General features: G+C 48.8%; 1 protein-coding gene across 2 annotated transcripts; it reads left to right on the top strand.

Annotated features, from left to right (window-relative positions):
- The first annotated feature begins 258 nt into the window (after window positions 1-258).
- Window positions 259-20,602, top strand: BBS1 (Bardet-Biedl syndrome 1). 2 transcript variants are annotated; one of them, XM_049615925.1, is made up of 17 exons: window positions 259-415; window positions 750-826; window positions 961-995; window positions 4,375-4,647; window positions 4,763-4,809; window positions 4,949-4,987; window positions 5,107-5,179; window positions 7,790-7,921; window positions 8,655-8,761; window positions 10,588-10,708; window positions 10,875-11,033; window positions 12,445-12,514; window positions 12,998-13,156; window positions 15,785-15,918; window positions 16,921-17,055; window positions 17,675-17,761; window positions 17,990-20,602. In XM_049615925.1, exons 1-17 carry the CDS (start codon window positions 369-371, stop codon window positions 18,074-18,076), a joined length of 1,782 nt encoding a protein of 593 aa, XP_049471882.1. In that variant the 5' UTR covers window positions 259-368; the 3' UTR covers window positions 18,077-20,602. The 2 variants fall into 2 exon arrangements, with proteins under 2 accessions (XP_049471882.1, XP_049471873.1); XM_049615916.1 differs by lacking the exon at window positions 17,990-20,602 and having other exon boundaries at window positions 274-415; window positions 16,921-17,134; window positions 17,675-17,758.
- The last annotated feature ends 404 nt before the right edge of the window (window positions 20,603-21,006 follow it).

Raw genomic sequence — 21,006 nt, 5'->3', positions numbered from 1 at the left:
AATCTTTCCAGCCCGTTAACCATGAGGATGAAGAGGGTAAGCAGTTACTCTCACTGCTCATAAACACTAGAAGGGCTTCCCTCCAGGCCTTGAGGCCAGAGGGTCCTGTCAATAGCCTAGAGATTCCAGCGCCCCCAAGTTCTAGCTGGGAAGGAGCAAAGGTAAAACCTATGAGCTGGGACGAGAGACTGCGCCTCAGCAGGCAGAAACTCAACCGAGTGCAGCGTCTGCCGCACGGTGACCTCCCTGCCCCGGGCCGGAAAGCTGAGTGCCCGGAACCTTTGTACGCGCGCTTCCCCGAGCCCGGGAGTTATTGGGCGTTGCGCGGCGGCTGGCCGAAGCCGGTTGCCAGGGCGACGTCTGCGAAGATGGCTGCTGCGTCTTCGTCTGATTCCGACTGCGGCCGAGCTGAGAGGTGAAGGCCGGGGTCTTCGAGGCCTCCTTTCCTATAAATGTAAAGAGGGGGTCTTGGGGCCCTGGGATCTGGGCACCTGCGGTTCTCGGAAGGCACCGGGTGTCCTTGAACGGATTTTAGGGATCAAGCAGGGAAACTGAGGCGCAAGGAGTGAATATGCGTGTGTGTGACTCGGGGTCACTCAGGGAGCCTGTGGTGGAGCCTGGACTTGGACCCAGAGGTTCTGTATCCCCATTTCAGAGCGCCCTACACACTTTACTCTGAGACTAGCCCCCTCAAAGTTTTCTTACTCTCCCTTGGGACTCAGCGCCCAACTCTTTCCCTCCTCTCCCAGCAACGAGGCCAGTTCGAAATGGCTGGACGCACACTACGACCCCGTGGCCAACATCCACACCTTTTCCAGCTGCCTGGGTGAGTCTCTGGGACCAGGAACCCCTGCTTCTGGGTGTGGGGGGTGGGGTGGGGTGGAGGGGTCAAATAATGGTTCTGTAGTGAAGCCTCAAAGCTTCTGAAACCCCGGTTTATGGCCCTTTTGTGTTTTCCAGCGCTGGCAGATTTGCATGGGGATGGGGAGTACAAGGTAAGCATATCCCCTCAGCTGAAAGAGAATTGGGGGGTGGGGAGATATCGGAAATGAGGTTTCCTGATGGCTCCAAAGGAGTTCAGCGTAATCTGGAGCTCATGTACCCTGAAAAAGTACATTTAGTGTTAAGTTTTATTTTTATGTGGACAGTGAAGAGAACTTGTTGATTTCAGAATACAGACTGCAGAAAGCAAAGCAGAACAAAATGCTGCTGGGGATTCTGCCAAGACAAAGCCTCTTAATTTTGTTAACTTGACATAATTCCTTGCTGGAAGGGCACATCCGTTGGTTGGGAGTGGGGCGTTGGAATCTGGAGAGCAAGTAGAAGGGAGGGAAGAGAGAGCTTTATGTTTATTAAAAGAGCAAGGGGCATCTGATTGGCTCAGTCGTTGATGTCCGACTGTTGTTTTTGGCTCAGGTAGTGATCCCAGGGTCGTGGGATGGAGTCCCACCTAGGGCTCTGCACTGAGAGTATAGCCTACTTGGGATTCTCTCTCTCTCTCTTTTTCTGCTCCCTCCACCGCTTGCATGCTCTCCCTCTCTCTAAAATAATAAATAAATAGGAGCGCCTGGGTGGCTCACTTGGTTAAGCGTCTGATTTCAGCTCAGGTCATGATCTCATAGTTCATGGGTTTGAGCCTCACGTCAGGCTCTGTGCTGACACCTCAGAGCCTAGAGCCTGCTTTGGATTCTGTGTCTCCCTCTCTGTCTGCCCCTTCCCTACTCATGCTCTGTCTCTGTCTCTCAAAAATAAGTAAACATTAAAAATTAAAAATATATAATGAGCATAGATTTTAAGATTAGCCATGAGTTACTAATTATTGAAACTGGATGGTGAGTATGTGGGGATTCATTATATTAATCTCTCTGCTTTTGTATATGACTGAAAACTTTAATAAAAAGGTTAAATTGTAAGTTTAATAAAAACATAAAGATAAGTAAAATATAAATAAATAAATTTTAAAATTAAAGGTACAGGTTTTTAAAAGGTTGAGAAATATTTTGGGCTTAAAGTGGGTTAACATATATTGAGTGTCCATTTCTGGACTAGACCCTCTTTGAACATTTTCACGTACATACGTACATACATACATATTATTCCCAATTTGTTAATGGGAAAATAGATTCAGAGTGAGTAAGCTTAGTGAGTTTGTAAAAAGTGGCAGACCTGGGTCTGGTTGCATTCCCAGTCATGTGTTTGTTCCACTATGGCTCAACCATGGGCACTGAACCCACAGTGGGCATGTTATTTGGGCAGTTAGAAGATAGGTCTGGAACCCTACCCTTCACGGAGAGTACAGGAGAATTCGGTGGACATATGCCCCCAATTCCTGTCCTTAAAGCATTCTGCAACTTGGCAAGTGTGCAGTGAACCTCTACTGTGTGTCAGGCATTGTGCAGACACTAAAGTCAGAAATGAATCAGGGGGTGCCTGGGTAGCTCAGTCGGTTGGGCATCGGAGCGGCTCAGGTCATGATCTCACAGTTCGTGAGTTCAAGCCCCACATCGGGCTCTGTGTTGACAGCTCAGAGCCTGGAGCCTGCTTCAGATTCTGTGTCTCCCTCTCCTGGCCCTTCCCCTGTTCACACTTGGTCTCTCTCTCAAAAATAAATAAAGACTTAAAAAATTAAAAAAAAAAAAACCCTATGCTTAAAAAAAAAAAAAAAGAAATGAATCAGTACACAGTCGGGAAGAGATACAGACACTGCCCTTAATTTATCCATCGATATGGAGTGAATACCTAGTGTGTGCTTGGCACTGGATTTATAGCAGTGAAAGGTATAGAAATCACAGCTCCAATAACTAATGTGAAATATTCGATGCTTTTGTGAAATAACTTTTAAGAGCTAGTTTGTTGATTCCCAGAATCTAGCCCAGTGCCTGGCACAAATTGGGTACTTGGTAAATTTTTATGGAGTAAACAAAAGGATGTTAAAATTGAATATATGGAAAGTATTATGGGAGCAGCAGGGAGAGAATAGTGAAATCTATCCGGAGGCACCAGGAGGCAGTAACATGTGAACTGGGTGTTGAAGGATGAAAGAAATGTATCAAGAAGGTATGGAAGAGGGGAGGGGGGAAGCATTCCAGTCAGAGGGAACAGCACAAGTAGAGGCACAGAGACTTGGAAGTTTATAGCATATTTTGAAAGAGTAAATTTGAAGTTAGAAAGTAAAAGCCAATAAAAGTAGTAGTTAAGGGGCACCTGGATGGTTCATTAGGTTCAGTGTCCAACTCTTGATTTTGTCTAAGGTCAGGATCTCATAGTTTGTGAGTTCAAGCCCCGAGTCGGGCTCAGTGCTGTCTGCTTGGGATCCTTTCTCTTTCCATCTCTCTCTGCCCCTCCCCTGCTCACGCACACTCAAACTCTATAAATAAGTAAGTAAGTAAGTAAACTAGTAGTCAATACCACTGGTTTAGACTCAGACAGACCTAGATTCCAGTCCGAGCTCCGCCACTTGCTTGAGTGACTTTTACCTAACATCTCTAAGTTAGGTAAGTTAGTTACCTAACATCTCTAAGCTTCCCCATCTGTGCAATGGGGCTAATAATAGTACCTATCCCATGAGTTGTTGAAAGGATTAAATGAAAGGATGCATGTAGTGCCTGCACTACATGCACACTGTACATTCTGTACACACTGTACACACTGCTCCTGGCACACTGTACATTCTCAGAATCCAGATGTTCTGTGGCAGCCCCCATCCTGGCTGGAGAATAGCATAGATTGGAAGGTGATGGAAAACAGGTTGGAAACCAGATCAGAGAGGCCTTGAAGGCCTCACTTGGGAGAATGGGCTTGCTTGGCAGACACGGTAGCTTGGAGGATAGTTTGGAGGGTGGAAAAGAGAGACTGGGGAGCTTGGTTCTTCTCTCTGTCCACAGAGCACATCCTGTCTGCATGCATGCTTGTGTTCTCTTCCCATTCGGAAGCCAGGCTTCAGAGGCCCAGATATGAGTTTCCAGCACCTCACTGACTTTAGCCACTGTCCACTGTCTAGAATAGTGCCTGGCATGGAGCAGGCTCTGAAGAAGTGATTCCCAAATGAATAACGAAAACATCATCTGCCACCTACTCCTCACTAGCCTTCACCAGGTTGCTTAATTCGTTACCTCATTTGATTTTCACTACAAGTGTCATGAGATAGGTATTCCCATTTTGCGGGTAGGAAAACTGAGGCTCAGGAAGTTTAATCAACTCTCCCAAGGTCATATAACTTGCAAGCCTTTTTGCAAAGTCTCCTTGCCCCACACCTTTGGTGCATTGATATAGGAGTGAATGAATGTGCACTGGCAAAAAGGCTAAGCCCAAGAAGGGGGTCAGTGGAGAGGTCTTTAGACCCTGAGCCTGGAATAAGCCAGCCTCTTTCTACAGCTGGTGGTGGGGGATCTTGGCCCAGGTGGGCAGCATCCCCGCCTGAAGGTGCTCAAAGGACCCACAGTGCTGACTGAAAGCCCATTACCTGCACTGCCAGCTGCGGCCGCCACCTTCCTTATGGAGCAACATGAACCCCGGACACCAGCTCTGGCACTCGCTTCAGGCCCTTGTGTGTATGTGTATAAGAATCTTAGGCCCTACTTCAAGTTCAGCCTGCCCCAGTTGCCGCCAAACCCCCTGGAACAAGATCTTTGGAACCAGGCCAAGGAGGTAAGTGATGTCGGGGATGGGAATGAGAAGGCAAAGATGGCCGCCACTGAGTCATCCTCATTCCCTGCCTGCCTCTGGAGCTCACAGACTTAACCTTATTCCCTTGCTGTCACAGGACCGGATTGACCCCTTGACGCTGAAGGAGATGCTGGAAGGCATCCGGTGAGAGCCCACTTTCCCCTTCATATGCCTCCCACCCCTCCCTTAACCCCCCACCCCTTCTCCTTCATCCCGTGCTTGGTCTGAACCCCAGGGCCCTGTTCCTCGACTAAATCTGCCACGATTGCCCCTCTCCTTTCAGGGAGAAGGCAGAGGTGCCTTTGTCGGTACAGTCACTCAGGTAAGGGCCCTGTGGAGGACCGGGGCTCCAGAAGCTCCAGGGGGAGGGAGTGGCTGTGGAATGGCCTGTGGAGGGAAGTAGGCCCAGGGCATGCAGGTGCCAGTTCTCTGTGTGTGCAGGTTTCTACAGCTGGAGCTGAGTGAAATGGAGGCATTTGTGAGCCAGCACAAATCCAAGTCCATCAAGCGGCAGGTAATGCCCCTTCGCTCTTTATTTCCCTATAAAAAAGGTGGGCAATTTTTTTAAAGACCTCATAACATCAGTGGTAAATTCTACAACCAACCCCCACTAGTGTCACTTTATAGTTTCCTTTCCAGCCCCTGCCACACGTAATGGTCACAAAGCGGCAGGGCCTTACGTTTCAACAGTGGCAGCTTTGAATTAACATATGTAGTTACAGAACTTTACATACCTTTTCTTCTCTTAAGAGTAAAGATAACATATTTTGATTAGAGAATAAAGAGAAGTATAAAGGAGAAATGACTATAATCTTACTACCCAGTGGTACTCATTCTTACCATTTTGGTACATTTTCTTACAAATATGCTTTATAATTTGTTTTCCTTGAGTATGTAACATTATATCTTGAGCATTTAAACAGTCTTTAAGAACTCCATTCTTGGGGCGCCTGGGTGGCTTAGTCAGTTGAGCATCCGACTCTTGATTTCAGCTCTGGTCATGATCCCAGGGTTGTGGGATCAAGCCCCGTGTTGGGCTCTGCACTGAGCGTGGAGCCTGCTTGAGATATTCTCTCTGTCTCTCTCTCTCTCTCTCTCCCTCCCTCCCTCCCTCCCTCCCTCCCTCCTTCCCTCCTCCCTCCCCCTCTCTCCCCCTCTCCCTCTCTCCCCCTCTCCCCCTCTCTCCCTTTGCCCCTCACCCCCATTTGTTCTCTCTCTCTCTCTAAAATAAATTTTTAAAAAAGGTTTAAATTTAAAGAAAAGAACTCCATTCTTAATGGCCCCTTGATTATTTCCTTAATTGTCAATTATTTCATTCATAGTTTATGTAACTGTTCACATGCAGGTCATTAGCTAAGAAATGTATCCCTTTTATTCACTTCATATTTTTCTTAATTATCATTTTCATGGTTTTATTGATGAACCTGTTCAGTAAACTCTAGTGATTCCTGACCTAGGGGCTGACCTTCAGTCCCATCCCAGAGCTGTTCTCTGCATTTTTGAAAGCCTCATGGGAACCTTCCACTTCCTGTAGAAGCCACTTGAGCCAACACATTGGCCAACGCATGCCTCAGCTTTTGGCTAGCCTTAGACCAATTCTGTGGGAAATATTGTTGTCTCCTGCTGATCAGCAGCTTAAATCCACTGTTGTCGGTATCTTTGAGTACGTATAAAATCATGAAATGAATTAATTATTGCTTCAAAGATGCAGTTTAGGGGAGTGAGGCAATCTTTCCAAGATATATGTCATAGCTATATAATTGGGAACCATTAACATCCATGTTTCTGTAACCTTTTTCTTTCCACTAGGCATTGAGAATGATTCCTCTTTTTTAATCTTAAAGATAATCACATGGGTTGCGTAGGTGGCTCAGTTGGTTGAGTGTCTGATTCTTCATTTTGGCTCAGGTTATGATCTCACCGTTTGTGAGATCAAGCCCTGAGTCAGGCTTTGTGCTGACAGCACAGAGCCTGCTTAGGATTCCCTCCCTCTCTCTCTGCCCCTCCACTGCTCATGCATACTCTCTCTCTCTCTCAAAATAAATAAAAGTAAACATTAAAAAAAAAGACACAATGAGCAGTTTTATCCAGAGAAAATTTTGGTCCTGCTAAGTTATTTTCATAGGACAAATTTCTAAAAAAGGGATCATCCTCTTCTCTTTTAAAAGTTTTCTCTCCAGGGGAGCCTGGGTGGCCCAGTCGGTTAAGCGTCCTCAGGTCATGGTCTTGTAGTTCATGAGTTCGAGCCCCATGTCAGTCTAAGCTCTGTGCTGACAGCTCAGAGCCCAGAGCCTGCTACAGATTCTGTGTCTCCCTCTCTCTCTCTGCCCCTCCCCCGCTCACACTCTGTCTCTCTCTCAAAAATAAACATTAAAAATAAATAAAAAATAAAAGTTTTCTCTCCAATCACAATTATAAAAGGAACATGTGCCCATTGTAGAAATTCTACAAAAGCACAATGAAGAAATTAAACATTACCTGTGATTTCATTGTCCAGATAGAACCAATTTGAGTAAATATGAGTTTCGCCTGCCAGCGTGTTCTTTTTCATTCATATGTTTTTAAACGAGGATTATACTAACATAACATTTTACCCATTTTTTCTCTGAATACATTAGAAGTGTTCTTTCTGTCGTTGAATCTTCTTTTAAAAGTGTGATTTTTCTTTAATGACTATGTGGTTTTTGATCAGATGGAAATTTGTAATTGACTTAAACAGTTCTCTGTTGTTAGAAAGTTAAGTTTGTTGCTAGGGCACCTGAGTGGCTCAGTCGGTTGGGTGTCTGCCTTCGGCTCAGGCTCATGGTTCGTGGGTTCAAGCCCCACACTGGGCTCTGTGCTGACAGCTCAGAGCCTGCAGCCTGCTTCGGATTCTGTCTCTGGCTCTCTCTGTCCCTCCCCGGCTTGTGCTCTGTCTCTAAAATAAATAAATATCAAAAAAAATTTTTTGAAAAAAAAAAGTTAGGTTTGTTGCCATAAATACTTGTGTACATAAAACTTACATCACATCTCTGATACTCTTCCTCCTCCTTTGCTCTCTTTCTTCCCTCCTGTGGTGTCCTTGGGGTATCTGTGGGGATGGTGGGTGGGGACCCCCTGGCTGACTCCTGGAGTTCTTCTACAGACAGTCATCACCACCATGACCACCTTGAAGAAGAACCTGGCTGACGAGGATGCTGTTTCCTGCCTGGTGCTGGGCACTGAGAACAAGGAGCTCCTGGTGTTGGACCCGGAGGCCTTCATCATTTTGGCCAAGGTCAGTCAGTATGGGGCCAGGCCCTCGGCACAGCTGAGGCCCAGGCTGCATTCCCTCCCTCTACTCCCTCCCCCATTTCCTGCCCCTAGTTCTTGGTAATACACATTGTAGAAAAATTATAAAATGTAGATGAGCATAAAGAAAAAAGTATATGTCCAAAAATACCACCACCCACAATATCTACTATTAAAGTTTTGGCATGTCTTTTTGGACATTTTTATATTGAGACACAGATATATAACTCATAAATACATTTTTTTTTACAAAAACGGCTTTGTGGTAAGGATCACGTAACCTCTTTTCACATACTAGGAACTCATCAGTGTCTTTCTATATCTGTATAAAACCACATTAGCTTCTTTAAAGGCCACACAACATCCATTATATAAATGGACCATAATTTATTTACCTTATCACTCACTGTATGTTTACATTGTTTTCAGTTTTCACTACTGTCAGCACCAGTGCAGTAGGCCTCCTTGCCCAAACCCCTGTGCATGTTTATCTAAATACGTCTTTAGGGTACGTTCCTAGAAGTGGCATAGTTTTGTCAAAGGTATAGACAAAACTGTTGCCGAGTTTCCCTCCGGGAAAAGTATACAAAAACTGTGACCAGCAGGGTGACAATGAGGAGATTGGGACTTTGGACAAGGAACCAACTCACAGGCGTTATTTCAAGGTAGGGAAAGATGGGCACCAGAAAAATTGGGATGTTTGAGCCTCTCCTTTGCAGATGAGCCTACCCAGCGTCCCCGTCTTCCTGGATGTTTCTGGCCAGTTTGATGTGGAGTTCCGGCTTGCTGCTGCCTGCCGCAACGGGAACATCTATATCCTGAGAAGGTAACTGCATCGTGGTCTGTGGGGCCAGAAGGAACATTCAGAAACCGGCTGGTTTCAGGGGCTTTGGGGCTGGTATTTGGGAGTGGAAAGAGCTGGGAACTTGGCTAGGAAGGTGAGCTCACGTGCATAGGGGGCCACCTGCAGGCTTGTGTGATGAGCAGGCAAAGTGAGAGACTGGGTAAGGTGGCTGTAGCACGTGAGCAGTGCAGTCAGTGATGGGAAGAAACAAAAACAGCCTCCCATTTGCTGTATTGCTTTATAGGTATGTGACACTTCTTTATGCATTAGGCTGATAATCATTTTCTAATTAAAGAAATATTTTGGAGGACCTACCATGTTTTAAGCATTATATAAAGCATAGAGGATGTATTGCTAAATGATATAAACTAGGGGCACCTGGGTGGCTCAGTCGGTTGAGCTCCGACTTCGGCTCAGGTCACGATCTAGCGGTCCGTGAGTTCGAGCCCCGCATCGGGCCCCTGTGCTGACAGCTCAGAGCCCAGAGCCTGTTTCAGATTCTGTGTCTCCCTCTGTCTGACCCTCCCCCGTTCATGCTCTGTCTCTCTCTGTCTCAAAAATAAATAAACGTTAAAAAAAAAAATTTAGGGGCACCTGGGTGGCGCAGTCGGTTAAGCGTCCGACTTCAGCCAGGTCACGATCTCGCGGTCTGTGAGTTCGAGCCCCGCGTCAGGCTCTGGGCTGATGGCTCGGAGCCTGGAGCCTGTTTCCGATTCTGTGTCTCCCTCTCTCTCTGCCCCTCCCCCGTTCATGCTCTGTCTCTCTCTGTCCCAAAAATAAATAAAAAAAAACGTTGAAAAAAAAAATTAAAAAAAAAAAAATTAAAAAAAAAATAAATGATATAAACTAAACATTGGCCCTGCCCTCAGGGGAAGACAGATGTTAAAGTCAACAAAGCAAGATGTATTTTGAATTGGATGCATGCTTTGGAGGAAAAATGCAAGCTCAGTGGGCAAAAATAATAGGGCCAAGGTGATCAGTGAACACCTGTCTATGGAGATAATTTGGAAGGTTAAGAAGGAGCCAGTTATTCCAAAAGTGGGGAAGAAGTGTTGTAAGCAGAGAAAACTTAAGCAAATTCAAGATAGAAAAGACATTGCCATGTGCTCCTCAAGCTTGATGGGCAGGGGGGAGGGTGGAAAGAGATGTGTGCAGACCAGGCATGGCCTGTTAGGACATGATAAAGATTTTGAGTTTGAAAACTCTTATGGGGTTTAATCAGAAGAATATTATGAGCCATTTATATTTTTAAGAGATTACTCTGCTGGGTGGAGAGTAGATTGGAAGGAGGACCAGAGACCAGAGGGAGGCTCTCGGATGGGTCATCAGATGGGATATGATCATCTTATGGCCATCATATGAAGAAAGGGGAGCCATAGCCTGTGATTAGTAGGCAGGAATTACCCCTCCTTTCTTGATAAGAGAAAGATTTAGAAGCTGGGAAACTGAAAACAGTGCATCTACACATAGCAGACTTCTCATGCATTTCTGATAAATTGCTACACTGCCTAAGTCCAGTGGCACTTCACCTAGCCTAAGTGCACTCACTGTAAACCATTAAATGCCAGGTTATCACACAAATCACTGTAGTAAAGGCAGCAGGGAGACTGGGAAAGAAAACACACTTCACGTTATCCAAGGTCACACAGCTGCTAAGTGGTAAACGTGGAAACAATACTATGGTCATCTACTTTGGGGCCAAGGTTCCTTCAGGGATAGTCTGTGGGGCTTAGAAAGAGGAGTGTCGGCCAGGGAAGGCGAGGCTTGAAGAGGCTCTGGAGATTGGAGAGTGTGTCTTTATTCCACAGAGACTCCAAGCGCCCCAAGTACTGCATCGAGCTGAGCGCCCAGCCTGTGGGGCTTGTCCGGGTACACAAGGTCCTGGTGGTGGGCAGCACCCAAGACAGCCTGCATGGCTTCACCCACAAGGTGTGGCCTTTGGGCAAGCATCATCCCCCAGCCCCTCCATGTGTGTGTCTCTGGTCCCCCTTAGCAAGCGATTCCTTCTGGTGTCTCTTTCCCTGCAACTCCAGCCACCCCTTCTTTCCACGCTGTGTCCTGAACGCTCCCAGGGTAAGAAGCTCTTCTCTCCCAGGGTAAAAAGCTGTGGACAGTGCAAATGCCAGCAGCCATCTTGACCATGAATCTCCTGGAGCAGCACTCCCGGGGCCTGCAGGCCGTCATGGCTGGGCTGGCCAATGGAGAAGTCCGCATTTACCATGATAAGACCCTGCTCAATGTCATCCGCACCCCGGTGAGCTGCTGACTCCTCTTTGTTCTGGTCCCACCTCTGGGGCTTCTTAGCTGCCTCTCCTGATCCCCACCCGATGCCCTTGACTTTTGATGTATCTCAGAAACATTTGTTGAGCATCTCATGTGCACAGCCCATGTGGGGGATAAAACAATGTCTAAATCCTGCCTTCAGGGAATTTATAATTTAAGATGACAGCTAGCCAGAGACACCGCTAATTCAAATACAAGCAAGTCTAAAGCGGAACAAAGTACTGAAAAAGCACAGAGGGGCCTAGCAACTGGGGGTGGTGGTGAAGGATAAATGGGGGTGGAACTCACAAGCCATTTCATAGCAAGTGACAGTTCCTCTGGGCCTTGAAACAATTTGCCAAGTGAATACATAAAGAATATTCCAGACTGAAAACAGCATGAACAAAGGCTGAGAGGCATGAATGTTCTTGATTAAGGAATACAGGTGGCTCGAGGAATTTGGATTAGAGTTTTTCAAACACTAAGTTGTGGGTCATTAAATTAATTTAACGGGCCACAACCAGCAACATAAAAAAGAAAGCTCAGAGGGGGCACCTGGCTGGCTGGGTAGAGCACGTGACTCTTGATCTCAGGGTCGGAAATTTAAGCCCCACATTGGGCGTGGAGTCTACTTAAGAAAAGAAAAAGAGGGGCACCGGGATAGCTCAGTCAGTTAAGCGTCCAGCTTCAGCTCAGGTCATGATCTCACAGTTCGTGGGTTCGAGCCCCACATCACGCTCCGTGCTGACAGCTCTGAGCCTGGAATCTGCTTCGGATTCTGCGTCTCCCTCTCTCTCTCTACCCTTTGCCTGCTCATACTCTGTCTCTGTTCCTCTCTCTCTCTCTCTCTCAAAAATAAATAAGCATTAAAAAGGAAAGAAAGCTCAGGTTATATCACATGTGAAACGTGTGTGTGTGTGTATGTGTAAAGTTTGAGAGCAGTTGGTTTGAACTATAGGCCTGCTGTAGGGGTGGGAGGAGGGTAAAGAGGAGAGGGACAGTAAAGGGAGGTTGGAGTCTGATGTGGAAGGCCTTAAGTTGTTCTAACCAGGAGGACAAAAGCCATGGGAATTTTTTTGGCAGAAAATAGACACGATCCTGTTTATATTTTTGAAAGGCATCAGTGTGAAGGACAGATTAAGGAGAAAGACCAGGTTGGGGACCTGTTAGAAAGGTGACCCCAGAAGCCCAATGACATTCAGTCTGGAACTGTGACTGCGGCAGTGAGATTGGATGGGAGATGAGAAATAGAGGAAATATGTCAGAGGCAGCATCGCCCCAGGCCTTACCTCACATCTCTTTATTATATCATATCTGGGGTCTCCCAGCCTTATCACTCCACCCCAGTCTTGCTCTCCTCTCCATGGTATTTTCCCAACTAAGTCCTGGTGTCTCCACCACAGGATGCAGTGACCAGCCTTTGTTTTGGCCGGTATGGACGGGAAGATAACACCCTCATCATGACCACACGAGGTGAGCAGACTTAGACCTGGCAAGAGTTTTAGAGTTAGACGCAAAGGTGACAGGCTAGATCCTAGGAAAGAAGATGTGGACGTGAAGCATAGGCAGGCCTGGGTTTGGGAAGCAAGGCTTGTAGACACATGTCCTGTCTGAGGCCAGCTCATCAGCAGTTTGGTTTCACTTCCCAGGCGCCAGTGTCTCCAGTTCACCCCAGTCTCCTCAGTGTCTGAGGAGACATCACAATATTTAATCAACATTTATTATGTTAATTAACTATTAACATCACAATAGTTAATAAGTAACTACTGAATGAACGGATGGATAGTAGGACATTAAAACATCCTTTATTCCTTCTAGATACCCAGAATCTCAGCAGGACGACAAACATGGACAGAATTGGGTCTATAATGAGGCAGATTGTTTGGGGAGGAAAGAATGGGAATGTAGGGTAGAACTGGGGAGGACAGATCTGTTTCTGTCTGTCCATTTCCCTAGGCGGTGGCCTGATTATCAAGATCCTGAAGCGTACGGCAGTGTTTGTGGAAGGGGGAGGTGAGGCGGGCCCCCCACCAGCCCAGGCCTTGAAACTCAACGTGCCCCGAAAGACCCGGCTTTACGTGGATCAGACGCTGCGAGAGCGGGAGGCTGGCACCGGTGAGTCTCAGGCCAGGTCCTGCCTCTTCCTTCTCCATTGCTCTAAAGCAGCAAGAACTGGGTGAACCCGCCTGGGTGCCCCAAGCACTGGGCAACCAGGCAGCTTTCCTGCCTCTGGAAGTCCAGAGACAGCCTAGGAGGTGTCCCCTGCCTCCAATAACTGCCCCAAGGTGGGAGATCCTGTGGGTGAGGGCACACGCCCTTCGAATGCAGAGGAGAGAACACTTGCTTCTAGATGCAGGAATTCTCATGAGAGAAGCTGAATTTGACCAGGGTTCTTCCTTTTCCTATTCAGTTTTTCTTGCTCTTTCATTCATTCTTCCCTTCATTCGGTACCCAGGATTATGCCAGGCCTTGTGCCAAATGCCTTGAAATAGGTTTAGAAACCTACCTTAGGAACTCAGTCTACCTTGCTAATTTCACATGCGTGACAGATGTAGAAGAGGTCTCTGCAAAGGGCTGTTGAGACTCACAAGGGTGAGGAAGTTTGCCTGGGCGCCTGGGAGAGGCTTTAGAGAGAGGTGACACTGGACTTCACCCTAAAATGATTATAAGTCCAGCAGACAGAGAAGGATAGGGAAGGGAGATTCAGGCAGAGGCGTGAGTAGAGTCACAGGATCCTACCTGGATTTAAGTGGCATCTTCCACGTGGTCGCGGGTGTAGTGCAGGAAGGCCAGGGGGGCCAGAGCAGGGGCTGGAAAGGCAGGGCAGAGCTGGCTCCGAAAGGGCCTGGAGTGCAAAGCTAAGATGTTTGGTTGATTCTAGGTAGTGGGGGCTGGGAAAGATGTTAAGCCGAAAAATACAGTGACTCGACCAGCTCTGTCTTATAAAGAGACCTTGCTGATAGTTTTGAAGGGTAAATTAGAGGATAAAAGAGCTAGCAGGCTGTTGTAGCTGAGAGAATCCAAGAGAAACAATTGAAACATTCAAGAAATAATTAGGAAGTTCTCTAAAGTGACCAAATGTAAAATATGCAAAATTCAATAATTTGGTATATACCAAGTTGGAAAATCCAAAGTTTCCATTCACAATGGCAACAAAATCCCTAGAAAATGTCAGTCTAAGAAAGAAAGTTATAAAACTGCTCTCAAGAACGTAAAAGACCATCTGAATATTTCAATGATGAGACTCTCAGGGTAGCAAGACCTAATGCTTTAAAGCTGCTGATTAATTAACAGCTTCTAAAATTAATCTAGGAACATAGCAACGTTACAGTGAAAATCCCTATAGGGTTTATTTTGAGGACTTGACCAGTTGATTTTCAGTAAATCTAAGAAATTGGGGGATGGAATTTAAGAATGAGGGGACCTTTGGCGTGTCTGGGTGGTTCCGTCAGTTAAGCATCCAACTCTTGATTTTGGCTCAGGTCACGATCTCATCATCGTGGGTTTGAGCCCCTCCTCAGGCTCTGGGCTGATGGTGCAGAGTCTGCTTGGGATTCTCTCTCTGCCCCTTCCACCACCACACCGCCCCCCCCCCCCCCAAAAAAAAAAAAAATAAAAAAAAAAAAAAAGAATGAGGGGACATAGCCTCTCAGCAGAAGGAACTATATGAACTAGAAAGCTGTAGGAATTAGCAGCTGTGGTGTGATACGGAGATTGATATCGATCCAGGGCACATTTAGAAAGTCCGGAAACAGACCCTCGTGTATGGGAAAAGTCAGTTTATGTTAAAGGTGTTGTTTCAAATTAGTGGGGAAAGGAAAGCCTGTCCAAAAAACATAATTGGGACTGCATGCTTCTAGAAAAAAAAAAGTTCGAACTCTGCTTCGTACCAGACACAAAAATGAATTCTGAGTAAATTAAAAATAAGTTGTAAAAGTACTAGAGGAAAAAGGAAAGACTAATAGACGGGCTAACAGGCTAACGTCCAGACATGAGACCTCTGAGGGGTGGGAGGCGCCTGACACGCGTGGAAGGGCGAGGACCAACTGGCAAGCCAGTGTGCTAAGCCTGGAAGAGGGTCCCGGGGGAACGAAGAGGGCATGGGCTCTGGAGGCGGCTTTGAGGAAGAGTCCTCAGACCTTGGCAAATGAGTAACCGTGAGAGGTGAGCCTGGGCACGTTGGTGGATGGGGACGCAGTGACGGAGTCGGGGGAATGACGTGCGTGTCCGCGGTGTTGAGTTCGAGATGTCGATGGGACGTCCGGGTGGTGACCATCAGGCAGCTGGAAGCAGGACTGAGAGTGGACGTGGGCCCGGTCCTGAGCGGGGCACTGCAGCCTCGGTAGTGACAAGTCCCCACCCTCAGGAGCTCGAAGCTGTTCCTCAGTGGAGTGCTCACAGCCGGGGCAGGGCATAGAGGAAGAGGACCAAGGACAAGACTTAAGGGAACACTAGCCCTTAGGGCGAAATCGAAGGAGCCATCCCGGAGAGTGGGATTGTGCAGTGGTAGGAAACCAGAAAGCAGGAGGCAGCCAGCGTGTGGCCCACAGCGTCCAGTGTCACCGGACCGAGGCCAGGCTATTGCACCTTGGTCCTCCCTTTCCCACGTTCCCAGCTCCTGCGGCCCCTGCCTTCCTCTTGTGCTGTCTGAACAGCAGCCCGCGCAAGACACCCTCTCCCCTGCCTCTGCCCCCTCCTTCCCTCCTTCCCTCCGGCACCAGCCCTTTGTGCGCCTCTCCTCAGCCATGCACCGGACCTTCCAGACCGACCTCTACCTGCTGCGCCTCCGGACTGCCCGCGCCTACGTGCAGGCCCTTGAGTCCAGCCTGAATCCTGTATCTGTGACAGCCCGGGAGCCCCTCAAGCTGCACGCTGTGGTGAGCACCCAGGGCTAGGGGGCAGTCAGGCCACCTCAGGGCCAGAGGGGCAGAGGGCAAGGGTGGGTAGGAACCCCTCAGCCCCAGAGCCAGTTCTGAGCCCACTAGGCCTTGTGCCCCCTTCTCCCCTCCCAGAGGCCCAGAGACCAAGTGTCTGTCTTCCTGTAGGAGAGTGCTCTCTCTCCTCCCCTCTGCTGTGCTGCCTCTTCCCCTCAGCGGGCCGTGGAGTGGGCCACACTCTCCAGCTCCTTCAGCCCATGCCGTGCCTCAAAACAAGCCCCCGCATTTGGGGCAGGGCACACAAGTAGTCACCTTGGGACATTTCTTCCCAGGACTGGAGGGACTCTGACGGCTATGGTACAAGGAAGAAAGCTGTTTGTTTCAGTAACTGTGGGCAGCTTGGGGCCTAGGACTGCCTGCTACAGGGAAGGGAAGTCCTGAGACGTGCACGGGAGGAGGAGACCCTGCACTCAGACACAAGAAACCTCAAGGTCATCTGGGCTAAATGGGTCCCAGAGGCGTGCTGTCTGACTCAAATGGGTTTCCAATTTCTCTTTCCCTAAAGGAAGTAGATAGATAGAGGGAGAGGCTACAAAGCAACTGAGAATGAAAGGGAGGAACATGAAATCCCTGTGCCTACCCTAGGGTGAGAGTGGGAGGAAGTCAGATCCTGGGAAGAGAGCAGCAGGGACAGTGGTGAGGCCATAGGTGGGAGCTGGGCTTTCATCTCTGGGCCAGCTCTGCCTCTGACCAGCTTCCTGAGCAGTCTACGTCAAGCCCCTTCCCCCACTTGGCCTTTGCTGATCCCTGTACAAACAGGAACTAGCCTCTGGCCTTCTGAGGGGCCTTTTGAGGGGCAGGACGATACATTAGAGCAGTTGGCAGAGAGTAACTCGAGAACATTGATGACAAAGCAGGAGGACAGGGCCAGGGCACGTGGGATTCAGTGCCCAAGGCCACTGTTCCTAAGGGCTTCCTCCACCCACCCCACCTTCTCCACAGGTTCAGGGCCTGGGTCCCACCTTTAAGCTCACACTTCACCTGCAGAACACCTCAGCAGCCCGACCCATCCTGGGGCTGCTGGTCTGCTTCCTGTACAACGAGGTGCTCTACGCCCTGCCCCGGGCCTTCTTCAAGGTACTGGGCTGCCCCACTGAGACATGGATTGAGGAAGACCAGGCTGGGGCCTGATTAGGTGCCCACAGAGCCCTAACAGGTCAGTGGTGAGGGAGCTGGCAGGTGGCCACAGCCACAGACCAGGCTGGGGTATGGCAGGGTCCTCCCCTGGGGAGAATGCCCAAGACCTGCCTTGGCTGCTTTTCTCCCGGCCTGAGAGAGGTCTCAAGGAGCCACACAGAAGGTTCTAGGAGAAGAGCCAGAACCCAGAGCCCATCCTGCCTCGCAGCCATGCCTGCGGTGGGAATGGGAGCCTCTTTCTGCCCCAAGGAAAATTTTCCACAGAGTGAAGGGCCTAATTTCCCCCCCAGATCCAATTTGATCCTAAGTTGGGAGGACCAGAGGCTGAGAAAGACTCTGGGATTGGTCTGAGTTTAATCCTGGACATACATGTGGTCCTCGAGCGTCCACTCCCCTCACTGAACCCATATGCCCTGTGAATGGGCCCATCAGCCCCACCCGCCCTGCCAGGCCTATGCTGAATTCAGCTGCTATAGCAGGTGTGAGAGTGCTTTGGAATCTGCCAAACACTGTCCAGGCATGAGAGCTGATTTCCTTACCTGTCTGTCGCCAAACCTAGGTCCCCTTGCTGGTGCCAGGGCTCAGCTACCCACTAGAGACCTTTGTGGAGAGTCTCAGTGACAAAGGCATCTCGGACATGATCAAGGTAGGTCGCCCACTGTTGGTACCACGTCGGGGAGACAGTGAGAGTGAGGTGGACAAGGCCCCCACATGGCTGCCAGGTCCGGGTGGGTGTCTGCAGCCTCCCCATCCCCTTTGACAGAGCCCTGGTGGCCTGTCACGGGGACCAGTGCAGACCAGGCTGGGCTTGGCCTTTGCAGGGAGCAGGAAGTAAAGGGGGCATGCCCCTACTGCCACGGCACTTCCTCCGTAGGTGCTGGTGCTTCGTGAAGGCCAGAGTGCACCCCTCCTGAGTGCCCACATCAACATGCCCGTGAGCGAGGGGCTGGCAGCCGCTTGACCCCTGGACTGGTGTTAAAGCCCCTGTAGAATCGGGACCAGGAAGATTCAGCCGCTTCCACTCAGCTGGGCAGAGTCAATGGCCCAGTCCCCGAGCAGCAGTATGTTGGGGCCACGGTTTCCTTCTCCTCTCCTAAGTGTCCCCTTTCTCACCACCCTGACTGCTGGGTGACCGATAGCAGCAGGTCAGTGAGTACCCAGGAGGTTCAGCTCCTTCCCCCTCAGGAAAACCCAGGCATTTGCCCACCGGACTACTGCTGCCCTTCATCCTCCCCACTTTTGTCCAGAAATCACCCCCAGGGCCGAAGGAAGATCTCTGAAGTGGTCAAGGTGAGATGAGGGGGCTCGGGCCCAGCCTTCTCCTTTGCTGCTTTCTGTAGGCACATTACTCCTGGGTTGCTGCAGGCCCAGGCCAGAATTGGCCACGGCCTGGCCTGGGGTAATCAGAGGCTTTTCTTGGGTGAGACTGAGCCCCCTGTTGCTCCCTGGGGTTCCAGAGGCTTGTCTGATGCTGGTCCAGATTACAGGCAAAACACATGCTCTGATTTCTCCTTGTGAGCCAAACAAGGGAGCCTAGGGAGTAGTTGCCTCCCCACAGGGGCCTTTCCTGAAATCTTGGGCTCAGCCAAAGTCTCAGGCCTGTGATGCTCCATGAAGATCGCCAAGGGAGGAGGTGGTGCCAGGAAAGCATAGGGCGCCCATGCCAGGAGCTAGTGGCCCCAGCCCCCACCGGGCTTCTGAACACCACACAACTGCCGCTCCTGACTTGGTCGCTCGTGTCCAGAAAGAGCGTCCCAGGAGAGGAAGGCTCAGTTAGAGCACAAGTGGGGCTGGGGTGCGCAGGAGAGGCGTTTCCGGCCCCTGGGGAGGTGGCACAGGAGGCAGAAGCCCAGAACTGCTCTTCTGTGCCCTGGAGCCCAGATCAATCACGTAAGTGGAAAGTTTACTGGGCAGTGGCATTAGCTGGAATGGCATGGACCAGAGGTGTTGAGTGAGGCTAAAGACTGAGGGAAAGCACATGTTCAGACCACAAAGGCCCTAGACCCACAGTCCCGGACCTCAGTGCCTCCTGAGCCCTGGCCAGTGTCAGGCTGGTGCTACCAGGGCCACCTTGAGCCACTTAGGAGCCAGGAACCCTGCTCCCTGAGCACCTGTCTTTTCCTCTGTATGACCAGGTACAGCCTAGCATATGGTACCTCAGGCTTGTGGGAAGTAACCAAATCCTTCTAGGCTGTAGTTTCCCCACATGTAAAATGAGGCAGTTTGTGACCAAATTGAGCTCTAGCATCCTGTGAGCTTGGCAGCCGCTCTAGAGGAAATGAGGACTCCACTCCAGAAAGGGGGGATTTGACAGGAGTAACTGCAGGGCTTTTGCCCTTGAGACCAAGGGCCCCACACTAACTGCCATGGCCGGGCAATAACCTCTTGTCCAGGACCCCAGCAAGGGATTGGGGTGACACAGCTCTCAGCTCACCCCAAACCCTCCCAAGGAATGCATTCTGGGGCCAGGTTAAGAAAGAATGGGGTATGGGCCAAAGAAAGAGCCCATCCCCCTCCTCTGTGCAGAGCCTGGCCGCTTGTAGACATAGATTAATTGGGTCAGGGTGGTGAAGGGTCTCTAGATCAAGCCAAGTGAGTCACAGTTGGACGAAGCGGGAGGTTTAACCTGCAGAGCTTCCTAAGAGAGCTTGGCAGAGATGGAAAGGCCTGCTCTAGAAGGTAGTAAGCCCCTTATCTCTGGAGCTCTGTCACTGGGGCTGGGCTAGCTCTTCACTGGGCCATATGACCATACAATCTCTTCTTCCCCGATCATGTGATGACTGTGTGAGCTCGGAACACCAAGTCTAGTTTGTAGCTATTCATGATGATGGAAGTGGAGAAGCTTCCTATGCCCAGCACCTAAAGAGAGTTTGTGTGATGTAATACTATGTATCTATTATTAAAAATACATGAACTGCACTGATGTGGACAAGTATACATAAAGCAATATGAAACCAGGAACAGTCATGGCACCCAGTGCACTCACTGGTTGGAGCTCCAGGAGATTGTGTACATTAGGGATGAGGGAAGTTATTATCTTTTAAAAAAGTATTTATCTAAAACCACGTACCTACTTAGTACTATGGAATTCTCCCCATTCCCCACTACTGCTCCCTTGCTACAATCATTTTCAGTTCTCTTAGCTATTTTTTTAAGTAATCTCTGCATCCAGTGGTGGGGCTTGAACTCAACCCCAAGATCACGAGTCGCATACTCCACTGACTGAGCCAGCCAGGTATCCATTAGCTATTTATCTTAAAAATATGCTTATACTACTCTTGCTTGATTTATCATTCTAGACACTATCTGTTGCGTCCCTATTGTAAAAGGCGAGGCTTTAGCTCTCTTGTGGAGTACTTTGCGCTTTTTCTCCCCAGTTTTTAGGTAAATCAATACTTACTGTTTAGATGGCTGTTTATCTTACTATATGAAAGTTATTCCCTGCAGAGCCAAAATTGGGATATAATTAAATTACCTTTTAATTTTTCATGGAGTTAATAATTGCCTTTTTTTTTCCATTTGGTTAGTTTTCTGTATGTAGCAATTGTTCATTCTTCCCTCATCCATTCTGACAGTTTGTTTTTCTGGATACTTTCCATCATCCCCTGCCTCAGTGAGGACTGTTTGCTCTCTAGAACTACTGCAGACTATTTCTCCTGACTAGAGCCTCTGACTCCTGGGCCCCTTCTCTTCATCCTTACAGTTCTTTTACCCCTCATTTGGTGGAGTGTATCCACAGTACTGCCTTTAAAAAGTCACTAGAGTTAAAAAAGTTTAGTTTAGTACACTGTCTAAAAATTTCTTTATCCCATTCACATACATGTGTGATAGCAGGTCATAAAATTTGAAGTTGAAAATAGTTTTCATGCAAGAAAATCATTTTTACGGCGG

Source organism: Panthera uncia, chromosome D1, assembly GCF_023721935.1.
Source record: "Panthera uncia isolate 11264 chromosome D1, Puncia_PCG_1.0, whole genome shotgun sequence".
NCBI classification, from domain to species: Eukaryota; Metazoa; Chordata; class Mammalia; order Carnivora; family Felidae; genus Panthera; species Panthera uncia.
Note: the sequence above shows the minus strand (reverse complement) of the source record. Positions and strands in the feature narration are given on the sequence as shown.